This window comes from Salmo trutta, chromosome 22, assembly GCF_901001165.1.
Source record: "Salmo trutta chromosome 22, fSalTru1.1, whole genome shotgun sequence".
NCBI classification, from domain to species: domain Eukaryota; kingdom Metazoa; phylum Chordata; class Actinopteri; order Salmoniformes; family Salmonidae; genus Salmo; species Salmo trutta.
Genome location: NC_042978.1, coordinates 30,709,100 through 30,722,054, shown reverse-complemented (window position 1 = coordinate 30,722,054; position 12,955 = coordinate 30,709,100). Strand labels below are relative to the sequence as shown.

The following is a 12,955-nucleotide window of genomic DNA, read 5'->3' as shown; positions in this document are numbered from 1 at the left end:
TTAATGTTTTGGCAATTGAATGCTTACTATTTTTGGCTTTGGAATTTCCATAAAAAATATTTATTTCATAATGCATTTAATGTTGGAAAAAATAATCGAAAATTGTGATTATCTTTTTTATAATTGAACCGAAATCGAACCAACCTCAAAAAGCACAAATCGCTCAGCACTAACACTCACACTCATCAGTCGTTGTATTCCCCTACCCCACCATTGTATCATGTGACCCCCACCCCCCACAGACATGAACACACGGGCAGTGGGACAGACAAGAACTGTGTTGACTCCCACCCACGTCTACCCCTAAGCTGTAATGTATGCCTGGAAAGATATGTTTAAATGAACCTGTCTTATTTTCATAATAAAATGTGTTGTAGTTTGATTAATTGCATTCTGTCATAGTGTAGGTCCACATGGTCAAGTTTGTGTGTGTGCAAGTAAGTTTGCAGGTTTAATAGTGTTCAACTCCCATCATTAATGACTTTATGGATACTAATAATGTCACAGATCATGTTCTATCCCATGGTGTATGATCCCCAAATTCCTTTGCTGCTGGTCTTATCAGCAGGTTAGCATTTTTCGTCATGGATCTTGTTCTGGAGGCAGCTCTGCAGTGGGCACTAGCTGGCACAGTCATAAAATCAGATTTGAATCCTAACCTTAACCACACTCCTAACCCTGACCTTAAATTAAGACCAAAAAGCTCATTCTTGTTTTCATGAAATGTTTATATTATAGCCAATTTTAACTTTGCAGCTGGTCTAAGAGGAAATCACTCAGACATGAGTCAAGACAAATGTCAACCTGTGTCTAATCACTAAGCCGCCTACGATGTCACAAATATACAGGCAACTCTGTATTGCACCTATCAATAATTGACTTTACACAAGCAACAGTTGTCACATCCAACTGCCTTTAGATAAGTGCCACTCAATCTAAAATAAGAATACCAAATCAGGTTAAATTTCTTTAGATCAGGACGTTTAGTCATGTTTCACCTTAGGGACCATTACTGAACCTCTTAGCTGGCGCAGTGAGTTTTGACCATGTGACGTTAGGTTGACACAACGATGTAGAATTCTGACGCAGAGTTGGCTAGTTGTAGTCAGCCATGTCCACAACACTGGCAGACTATAGCTTTCTGCATCAGTCATTTCCTCCTTTTACCTTCTGCAGATTGTGCCTTGCATAGGGCCATGACTTGCAGACAGCCAGACGCACACAGACACTGTCCTTCCCCTGTTTTTCACTGATAGCCATGTTTTGTGACCAAATTTGTATTTCATTTTTTAGTACTCGTAACTTGGTTTTAGTATGCCTGATCTGTAGCCTACAGCTTTAAAGTACACTAAAGTTCTGCCAATGAACATGTATTTATATATGGTTTAAAGCATGCTTATGAGGAATTATGTTTTTCTGCAATAGATACGATTAGAACATTTATTTGTTTCCTTTTAGTTGGGTGCTGTAGATTCTGTTCTCAAGTTGCCAGCCTACATTTAGCAAAAACAATGAAATCTTGACCTTTTGAGTACTGTAAGAAACTTGGGAGTCCTCTTCAATCTTACGGCTCCATGTGTACTAATAATTAAGAAATAATGTGCCTGATGCTTTACTCATGCCTTTCTGGGTTTGAATTTACTGTACTTAGCCTGACGTTTACAACTTACCCTCTTCTATGTGTATCCTTTCTGTGTATACAAGAACCTAAGCACTCCTTGGAGTAGAAATTGCTGTTTGCAGGCCTGCCCAGTTCCACTGTAGGAGCAAATAAAGCAAGTTTCGCAATCCACCCAAAAGAATAGAAGGAACACTTACTTCCTGAAAATAGGCCACGTGCATGTGTCATGAATAGATAGTGTATGTTTGGAATACATACCAACTGAGCTTTAAGATGTTATTTTAAGGTGTTAAGTGCTATGTCACTGACATCTCTGCACAGTTAGAGCATACTTTGTAGTACTCTGTTTTCCTGATATGGGTGAGTCCATATATAGTTTAAGCACAAACTCAGAGGTAGAAAGACATGCAACGATATGTTTTCTGATTCTCGTGGTGGTGTATTAGTATCCACCCCGATAGTTCTTGCACAGTTTTGACTGGATGTTTAGTGGGGGGAGAAACTGCCCTTTTGCAAAACTATTAGCCCGTTGCTAAGAAACATATTCAGTTGTTTCTGGTCTGTTTGGACTAATGTGTTAGATGGATGTCTTATTATGCCTTCATGTTAGGAGTGTAGGGAGTTATTTTTGAGCTGTTTGGGTTGAGATGTGTTAGGAGAGAAATTGTCCTATATCAGGACTGTGAAATATCAACACAAGCCATGGGTCCTAGTACTACAGGCCAGCTGTCAGAGAGGAGAGGTGTCTGGCAGTCTGCTCAGTGTCAGCTTTTACTATGAGCTCATGCACATCCTTACTAACAGCGCTCTGTCATGTCAGGAAAGTGACACAAAGTCTGCACATCCTCAGCGGTACAGAGATACAGTGCCTTACGTCAGTCATGATGTTCTCGTTTGCATGTGGACCACAGAACAATTCTTACTGGAACCTCTTAATAATATGGCCCCATCCCACTGCGGGAACACACTGTTCCAATGGAAGCAGAATTACATGTTCTGCAGACATTATTTTACTGGTAGAGTACAGTAGATGGATTTCATCCAGGAGTTGTGAGAAAGGGAATTGATCTGATGTCGGTATTTATGTCTTTGATGTTTGAATTTGTTGAGTAAATATTAGGCCTGGAAGGGAGAAGACTGGGGAGACCTCATATGTAATCTCTTTACACCAAAACATTGCCTTCCTCAGCTGCCTCAAGGTAGCCCTACTGCTGGGAAGTTGTAAGGTATAACGTATAGTTTATCATGTCATGGACAGTCATTCGCTGTCATATTGAAATTATGGTTTGTTATTTCAGTTGGATCTGTAGTCTTTTTCTCATTACTAACACTGTTAAAACCTTCAGTGCCCAGTAACTAGAAAATACATTGTTTCTGAATTCAACATTATTTTATTTGACATGTATATATTTAACAAATGATAAATAATGAAAAACAATAGTGTTGCAGTCCAGCTGCCACCATACCTTTACCTCTGTCATTTGTTTTATTTACAGCAAGTTCACCCATGATGAACTGAACTCATTGGAATGGTTAAAACCATTTCCGCTACAATATTTAGTGTAAACACCTCTATGCAATGCAAAACATTCACCCCTCCAGCGAAACAGTTGCCAATGTAAACCTATATGACTGGTCCCAGAAAGTACTTGCGCGCATCATATACAATCAATTGCAAACAGTTAGTAGCCAGTTATTTACCGGTACTGGTGTTTGGTGAAACTGACTAAAGTGCATTCAATCACAACCGGATAAGCAATTCCATTTTGAGCCAATATCAAAACAACTTTACATCTTATCTGCATAATCATGTGCACAAAGGTCCTGGTGTTGTTTTGTCTGACTGCAAAAGGATGCACAGTTGAATGAACATTTTTCAAGTGTAAAGGCAAAGCTATTTACAGCTAGATATTCACTGTACTTCCTACACTACAGTACTGTTTATAAATAGTGCGCTACAGCATTGCCAATGACCACATGGCTCAAATGTGAAATGGTTTTACATTCCATGTAACTTCATGGTGTCAGTGCAACTTCATGTAATGCGTGACTACATAGCCAATTCTTGCGAGTAGTAATCTTAAAACTTGAGATATTTCCCCTCTCCCCTGGCGATGGCACACAGTTCCTTGTAGAGCTCAGAGTGGATGAAGCGAGGGTACGAGTTGTTCTCTATCAGGTTAAACACCTTCTTCTGGGCCGACAGGAAACACGTCAGGCTGGGCAGACGCAGGCTCTGGATGATAGCATCCTTTGTCTGGTAGTCCAGGTTGATCTGCAGCCAAACATAGAGACAAGAACCACAGTAAGTCTTTGTACAATCAGAATGATCACATAATGGCATTAGATAGTTGTTTTTTTCCCAAATCACATCTGACAGTAGTGAAAGAATCTCACCTCTTTAGGAGCATCACACTGGATGAACTCTTCATAGATGCTTCTGGCCCTCGATGACAGTTTCCCTAGAGACGTGATGGTCCTGAACTCCTCACAGGCCATCCAGAACTCTATGTTCTCATCACAGAACTCTGACTTCAGGAATATCTGAAACGCTGCCTTTCCATCTGCAGGACAGGAGGAGGAAGGAATGAGGGAGAGAGAACAGAGGGAATGTCAAAGCAAGCAGTGAAAGAGGCCTTCAAGCTAAGTTGAGGTCAAGGGTCAAATATCAACCAATCAGGGGTGCAGTTAAGTTACAACTGTACTTCACTTCAAGTTGACTCACTTAATTCGTATAAATTGTTACCCAATGACCTTTGTGCCAGTTTCATACAATCATGCTGTTATCATATGAGCTATAACACTCAGGGGGTGGCACTTACATTTGTGACTCAGGAGTTTGTCAAGTGACTGTGCCCATTGGTTGACTTCCTCCACTGTTGGCCTGAGGAAGGAGAGAACAGTCATATTAGAGCAACATGTACAAGAAGCATACTGTGGTAGTAGTAGTAAATACTGCTTATAGTGATTCATATTAAGTTGGATCATTATTAGAAAATAGTCTTAACATAGTCCTTAATTTACTTCCATAATAGTACATAATTCAAATCCCTGAGCCTCACCTGTAAGATCTTCCTGCCATGCATTTTGAAGAAGAAGAAGAAGAAGAAGAGGTGATCTTCAAAAGATAGCATATCCTTGTCCTCCAGTTTCTCTTCCTGAAAAATGCAATAATTTCTGTTAGGATAATGTGACTGCTATCATTGCTTAACAATGTCATAACAACCAGCTTTAATAACACAAACATTAATCATTAAATAACTTACTTGATTCCTTTTGTATCAATAGAGAAATCCGATTCCTTCATATAGTCTGTACACGCCATGTCCCTTTCTGATACAACACACTCTCTCATGATTCTGTGGTGAAACACTGAATATAGTCCTGACTATAGCAAGCAAGTTAATCGACCTCCCTCTAGAGCAGTCAGAGCACTTTATAGTTTCTCTCTGATATCGTCATGCTAGAAAGGTGGGCTTAGAGTAACAGATCTGGAACCTGATTGGCCAACTCTATGTAAACAGTTGACTAGCCCATCTGCTGATGGTGAGAGCCTGAAGGAGAAAAAGGCAGTGCTAGGGAATGTGATTGGCTGTTTAGTGTAAATGTTTACACTACTGAGAGTGCTTGTGCTTCCATGTTTAACTCAGGGTGAGGCGGTGAGCCAATGACGTAGAGGCACAACAAGGCCCTCCAAAACTATAATAAAGTTTAGAGGACTGATGAGGATACCTTGTTTTGACAACATGAACATTTGTTCATCATGGGGCCTTGATGCCTTTTCTGAGTTGGGGTCTTTCCTATCCACTTAAACTGAAACTCTCCAAGTCTCAGGATAAAAGTTACAGCAACATCAAAGGAAATTACTGTAATACACTTCATACAATTAAAAATGTATTTCGCTCCTAAGCGCAAGTCTCAAATCCCCCCAACCCCCACCCAATAGCAGTTGTAGAGACAAACATATATTTGATTAACTAAACCAATCAGATCTAATCAAGCAGTAGGAGATGTCATAAGAAAAGAATGCATGGAAAGTATGATAATGTGGAGGACTGAACATGATGCAATATCCGCTTCACAACACAAGTATAGGCCCTACCGTAAGATGCATACTGATTGGAATGCTGTAGCCCATCAAACACATTTTCTTACATTCCTGTTTCTTAATCATTAAGATTCAACCAAGACTCTATTCATAGAGTGTAAAGAAATAGTAACATGGGAAGAAGGGGTTGGAAATAAATTGCTTGATATTGTACTGCACTGTTGAGGGAGCTAGAAAGTAAGCATTTCGCTGCACCTTTTATACCTGATGTAGACCATGTACGTGACGAATACAATTTGATTCTCCAATTTTTATTCTACATTTTTTCCAGTTAGAAATTAGCTAACCTGCAATTAACTTAGTAACCGCCTTCGTTAGATTGATATGAAAGAGGAGGGACATTACCGGATGCAACAATGTGCCAGGTAATGCAGTAAACCACTATCTGGAATAATTAGGAGGGTCACTGGTCAGGTTTTGAGGTTAACCACTTTGTTTTCTGTACAGATGACCTAAACCCTTTCACCTCTGAACTCTTACCTCTGCTCTCCCCCTCTCCTCTTTCCCTACTTCTCTCTTCTTACCCCCTTTCTCTCTTTCTCGCACTTTCTTTCTCTCTCTCTCTCTCTCTCTCTCTCTCTCTCTCTCTCTCTCTCTCTCTCTCTCTACCTTCCTGAATAGATGGTTGTATTCGTCCAACTGACTCAGAGTGATAAGTGAGTTATCAGCATAGTGCTCCAACCTGAATGACTGGTTCTTGCCCCACCAGCATGGTAATTTAATAGCGCACACATCACCTGGCTTCGCGCTAGCTTTGCATCTTTCCACACTTTTATTTATTTTACTATGTTAATATTTATTTGAAGCTGTCAGAAGATGTCTGGGTTCATGCAAATGCATGGTGGATGTGATTTGAATATGTTTGTCCTTACCCAGAAAGTACAGCATTCTGCAGGTGGAGTACTGTATGTCACTGTGGCACCACCCAAAAAAGTAATGGAAAATCTGTGAATTTGCATAAATACGGGAACAATGTTTTAAATGTTCCGTAAACACAAAGTGGTATATTTTACATCAGTGTCATTTAATTACTGCTCAACGTCATAGGCAGAATTCCTCAAAAGAGACTACAAGTGTTTGGATCTTGCCATGGGATTGATACCAGAGGGCTAGTGATTGAATTCAGATTGCCCATTAACAGTGTATCCGGAAAGTATTCAGACCACTTGACTTTTTCCACATTTTGTTACTTTACAGCCTTATTCTATAATGTATGACTTTTTTTTTTCATCATCAATCTACACAATACCCCATAATGACAAAACCGATTTTTTTGAAATTTTAGCAAATTTATAAAAAAATTCTAACAGAAATGCCATATTTACATAAGTATTCAGACACTTTGCTGTGAGACCCGAAATTGAGCTCAGGTGCATCCTGTTTCCATTGATCATCTTTGAGATGTTTCTACAAGTTGATTGGATTCCAGCTGGGTAAATTCAATTGATTGGACATGATTTGGAAAGGCACACACCTGTCTATATAAGGTCCCACAGTTGACAATACATGTCAGAGCAAAAATCAAAATATGAGGTCGAAGGATTGTGCGCAGAGTTCCGAGACAGGATTGTGTTGAGGCACAGATCTGGGGATGGGTACCAAAACATTTCTGCAGCCTTGAAGGTCCCCAAGAACACTGTGGCCTCCATCATTCTTAAATGGAAGAAGTTTGGAACCACCAAGATGCTTTCAAGAGCTGGCTGCCCGGCCAAACTGAGCAATCGGGGGAGAAGAGCTTTGGTCAGGGAGGTGACCAAGAACCCGATGGTCACTCTGACAGAGCTCCAGAGTTCATCTGTGGAGATGGGAGAACCTTCCAGGACAACCATCTCTGCAGCACTCCACGAGTCAGGCCTTTATGATAGAGTGGCCAGACGGAAGCCACTCCTCAGTAAAAGGCACATGACAGACCGCTTGGAGTTTGCCAAAAGGCACCTAAAGGAACCTCAGACCATGAGAAACAAAATTCTCTGGTCTAATGAAACCAAGATTGAACTCTTTGGCCTGAATGCAAAGCGTCACGTTTGGAGAAAACCTTGGCATCATCCCTTCGGTGAAGCATGGTGGTGGCAGCATCATGCTGTGGGGATGTTTTTCAGTGGCAGGGACTGGGAGACTAGTCAGGGAAAGATGGAGCAAATCAAAGCACAGAGAGGTCCTTGATGGAGCAAAGCACATAGAGGTCCTTGATGAAAACCTGCTCCAGAGCGCTCACAACCTCAGACTGGGGCGAAGGTTCACCTTCCAACAGGACAACAACCCTAAGCACACAGACAAGACAATGCAGGAGTGGCTTCAGGACAAGTCTCTGAATGTCATTGAGTGGCTGAGCCAGACCCCGGACTTGAACCCGATCGTACATCTCTGGAGAGACCTGAAAATAGCTATGCAGCGACGCTTCCTTTCCAACCTGACAGAGCTTGAGAGGATCTGCAGAAAATAATGGGAGAAACTCCCCAAATACAGGTGTGCCAAGCTTGAAGCGTCATACCCAAGAAGACTCGAGGCGGTAATCGCTGCCAAAGGTTTTTCAACAAAGTACTGAGTAAAGGGGCTGAATCATTAGGTAAATGTGATATTTCATTTTTTTTTATATATACATTTGCTCAAATTTATTGTGTGCAGATTGATGAGGGGAAAACACAATTTAATCAATTTTAGAATAAGGCTGCAATGTCATTTTTTTTTAAAGTCAAGGGGTCTGAATACTTTCCGAATGTACTGTAGTTCTCTAGGATGTGGTCTTGTGGGAGACACGGCGGAGACACTGTGTTGCTGTTGAGGGATTTAAAATGGGGGGGAAAGGGAACTACTCTTAAGGCATGATAAAAGCTTGTTAAGTTTGATCCATAATTTGAGAGTGGCTATCGATGACAGCCACACATGCTGGCAATCACACTGTTAGGAGGAAATCAGAAAATACCAAAGTGTCCTCTGCAGGATAGAAAGGGCATGGGAAGAAATTACACAACCACATGACAAAATATATACAGTTGAAGTCAGAAATTTACATACACTTAGGTTGGAGTCATTAAAACTCATTTTTCAACCACTCCACTCATTTCTTGTTAACAAACTATAGTTTTTGCAAGTCGGTTAGGACATCTACTTTGTGCAAGACACAAGTAATTTTTCCAACAATTGTTTACAGAGAGATTATTTCACTTATAATTCAATGTATCACAATTCCAGTGGGTCGAAAGTTTACATACATTAAGTTTACTATGCCTTTAAACAGCTTGGAAAATTCCAGAAAATTATGTCATGGCTTTAGAAGCTTCTGATAGGCTAATTGACATCATTTGAGTCAATTGTAGGTGTACCTGTGGATGTATTTCAAGGCCTACCTTCAAACTCATTACCTCTTTGCTTGACATCATGGGAAAATCAAAAGAAATCAGCCAAGACCCCAGAAAAAAATTGTAGACCTCCACAAGTCTGGTTCATCCTTGGGAGCAATTTCCAAATGCCTGAAGGTACCACGTTCATCTGTACAAACAATAGTATGTAAGTATGAACACCATGGGACCACATAGCCGTCATACCGCTCAGGAAGGAGACAGAACGCGTTTCTAGGAGACAGAACGCGTTTCTGTCTCCTAGAGATGAACATACTTTGGTGCGAAAAGTGCAAATCAATCCCAGAACAACAGCAAAGGACCTTGTGAAGATGCTGGAGGGAACAGGTACAAAAGCATCTATATCCACTGTAAAACGAGTCCTACATTGAAATAACCTGAAAGGTCGCTCAGCAAGGAAGAAGCCACTGCTCCAAAGCCGCCATAAAAAAGCCAGACTATTGTTTGCAACTGCACATGGGGACAAAGATCGTACTTTTTGGAGAAATGTCCTTTGGTCTGATGAAACAAAACTGTTTGGCCATATTGACCATCATTATGTTTGGAGGAAAAAGGGGAGGCTTGCAAGCCAAAGAACACCATCCCAAACATGAAGCACAGGGGTGGCAGCATCATGTTGTGCTTTGCTGCAGGAGGGACTGGTGCACTTCACAAAATAGATGGCATCATGAGGGAGGAAAATTATGTGGATATATTGAAGCAACATCTCAAGACATTAGTCAGGAAGTTCTAAAGCTTGGTCACAAATGGTTCTTCCAAATGGTCAATGACCCCAAGCATACTTCCAAAGTTGTGGCAAAATGGCTTAAGGACAACAAAGTCAAGATATTGGAGTGGCCATCACAAAGCCCTGACCTCAATCCTATGGAAAATTTGTGGGCAGAACTGAAAAAGCTTGTGCGAGCAAGGAGGCCTACAAACCTGACTCAGTTACACCAGCTCTGTCAGGAGGAATGGGCCAAAATTCACCCAACTTATTGTGGGAAGCTTGTGGAAGGCTACCCAAAACATTTGACCCAAGTTAAACAATTTAAAGGCAATGCTACCAAATACTAATTGAGTGTATGTAAACTTCTGACCCATTGGGAATGTGATGAAAGAAATAAAAGCTGAAATCAATCATTCTCTCTCCTATTATTTTGACATTTCACATTCTTAAAATAAAGTGGTGATCCTAACTGACCTAAGACAGGGAATTATTACTCTGATTAAATGTCAGGAATTGTGAAAAACTGAGTTTAAATGTATTTGGCTAAGGCGTATGTAAACTTCTGACTACAACTGTAGTTATATAGATAGGCCTAGACCATCTTACTGCACAGAATTTAAACCACAACCGTCCTATCCAGCAGTGTGGTGTGTGGGTTGGGGTTATGGTTAGGGTTCAAGTTGGGGTTGATGTTGGTGTTAGGTTAAGGTTAAGGGCAGTTAACCACATGATATCTGGACATGTGGTCATCATAGTACCTGGAAAGGGAGAGTGCCTGACTCACAATCACAACCTCTAAAATCAATAACTGTGTCACTTTATCTATATTTACCTTTTACAATGCTGAAAAAAATCAACACCTGCAATGTGTTGCAGATTTTCCTTTATTCAATATTGAAACTGTGTTGGTAACATGGTAGCCTAATCCTATGTAAATATTATTCTGCCCAGCCAGCCCATGCATACTGTACTCACCCAATCAGATGAAAAGGTAAGTCACTTCTCAGACAATAGCCACATTAAGAAACTACATTCTTGTTGATATGCTTGGCGAGGGATCTGTTTTCCTTGGAATAACTCTCACATGTGCATCATCCTTCCTCATACTGTATGAGTCACGTATTCAACTGTCACAGCGTCCATTCATCCATCCACCTTTGACAAACTTTGAGCAGAAGCCATGCATATGGTTGCAGCAAGCAAAAAAAAGGACTTAGTATTAACACTTTGGTATTTTTGGTCTAGATCATTATTAGCACAGTACATCCGCGTCTCTGTGTGTCGTGATTCCCATTGTGAATTGGCACTAGCAGGTAAATCACCAAAGTTATTGAGGACCACAACACAGAGAGGGAACTGGTCTGGTGTGTTTATTGTGATTTACCATTACAGTAATGCTTCCAAAAAGCCTTATGTAGTACTGTTTCCCACCAGTGAAGTATATTTTGTCTCCAACTACGATTTCTAAGCATCCATAGTCAGGAAGCACTATCAGTGCTGTTTTGTTTCTGAGGCCAAATAAAAGCAAATGTGCTTCAAATGTATTAATTTGGTTGAAGGTATTTGAAGCAACTATGTATAACTTGGCAAACAGTACAGGGGTGTACAATGATCACATAAAACACTACACTTTTCTAGCCATGCAAAATAACATGTTACGCCCACTGCCATTGCCATGATGAAACACCTTTACATGCAGTGTCATGTTGACATAGTTATTAACACAAGGATCACAGTCTCTTATCAGATATCCATTTACTGTAAAAATACATTACTTCTCATAATCACCATGGTCTTGTGATGAGAAACTGAAACTCAGCAGCTCTTCCTGTTTCTGTTGTTCATGATGCAGAATTTTTTTTTTGAAACAAGACTAGTTTTTCAGATAAAAACAAAAGCATGTAGAATAGAATAGACATTTTAGCAAAAGTATAACACAGGAAGGCACAATTTCTAATACAATATTTACACATGTATCAGGTAAACAGGGGATATGGGGGCAAGTTTTTAAATTGTGCATTATTAGTCATAGTAAATAAGAGTCTGGTAGCAGCAGATGTATGTGTAGCATGAATGTATATAGACTCACCGGTCAGTTTATGAGGTACACCACCCCATTCACGAAAATGAATCACTTCTACAGACTGTGAGTCACGTGGCTTGCTATATAAAGTAGGCAGACAGGCATCGAGGCATTCAGTTACTCTTCGATTTAACGTTAGAATGGGCAAAGTGAGTGACCTAAGCGACTTTGAGCGTGGTATGATTGTCAGTGACAGGTGTGTTGGATCCAGTATCTCAGGAATGGCTGCCCTCTTGGGCTTTTCACGCATGACAATGTCTAGGGTTTTCCCGAGAATGATGCGACAAACAAAAAACATGCAGTCAGTGGCATTCCTGTGGGCGACAACAGCTCGTTAATGAGAGAGGTCAAAGGAGAATGGCAAGAATCATGTACTCTAACAGGCAGGCCACAAAAAAATAAATATTGGCACAGTAGAACAGTGGTGTGCAGAACAGCATCTTGGAATGCACAACTCGTCGATCCTTGTCATGGATGGGCTATTGCCGCAGACGACTACACCGGGTTCCACTCCTATCAGCTAAAAACAAGAAGAATCCGCCCCAGTGGGCATGTAGTCATCAACACTGGACAAATGAGGAATGGAAAAACATTGCCTGGAACATGACAGCGAGTTCAGTTTACTTGAGTGGCCTGCGCAGTCCCCAGACCTCAACCCAATAGAGCATCTTTGGGATGAGATGGAACGGACTGTTCACAGCATGAATGTACCACCGTCCAATATGCAGAAATTGCGTGATGCCATCGCGTCAGCATGGACCAACATTCTTGTCGAACATTTACCCAACAACTTGTGGAATCCCCCGAACAATTCAGGCTGTTCTGTAGGCAAAGGGGGGTCCGACCCAGTACTAGATGGGTGTACCTAATAAAATGTCTGGTGTGTGATTTATTTTTATTTTTAATTTAGACTTTTTTTTTGCACATTGATATGATTTCACATGCATTGGAGACCATCAAATGTGCTCAAACTCATGATTTACTATATGGTAATAGCCCTCTCACTACTTTCTGGGAAGGTGGTGTGTCAAGGGATAACATTTAACATTAGCATGTGACATTGATTTGGCAGTAC

General features: G+C 40.7%; 1 protein-coding gene across 1 annotated transcript; it reads right to left on the bottom strand.

Annotated features, from left to right (window-relative positions):
* Positions 1 to 2,992: 2,992 nt before the first annotated feature.
* On the bottom strand, positions 2,993 to 5,046 carry LOC115158571 (regulator of G-protein signaling 21). Its single transcript, XM_029707681.1, has 5 exons — positions 4,888 to 5,046; positions 4,684 to 4,779; positions 4,444 to 4,505; positions 4,019 to 4,185; positions 2,993 to 3,896 (listed from the first exon to the last, which is right to left on the bottom strand). The coding sequence occupies exons 1-5, from the start codon at positions 4,974 to 4,976 to the stop codon at positions 3,702 to 3,704; spliced, it is 609 nt and encodes a 202-aa protein (XP_029563541.1). The 5' UTR covers positions 4,977 to 5,046; the 3' UTR covers positions 2,993 to 3,701.
* Positions 5,047 to 12,955: the final 7,909 nt, after the last annotated feature.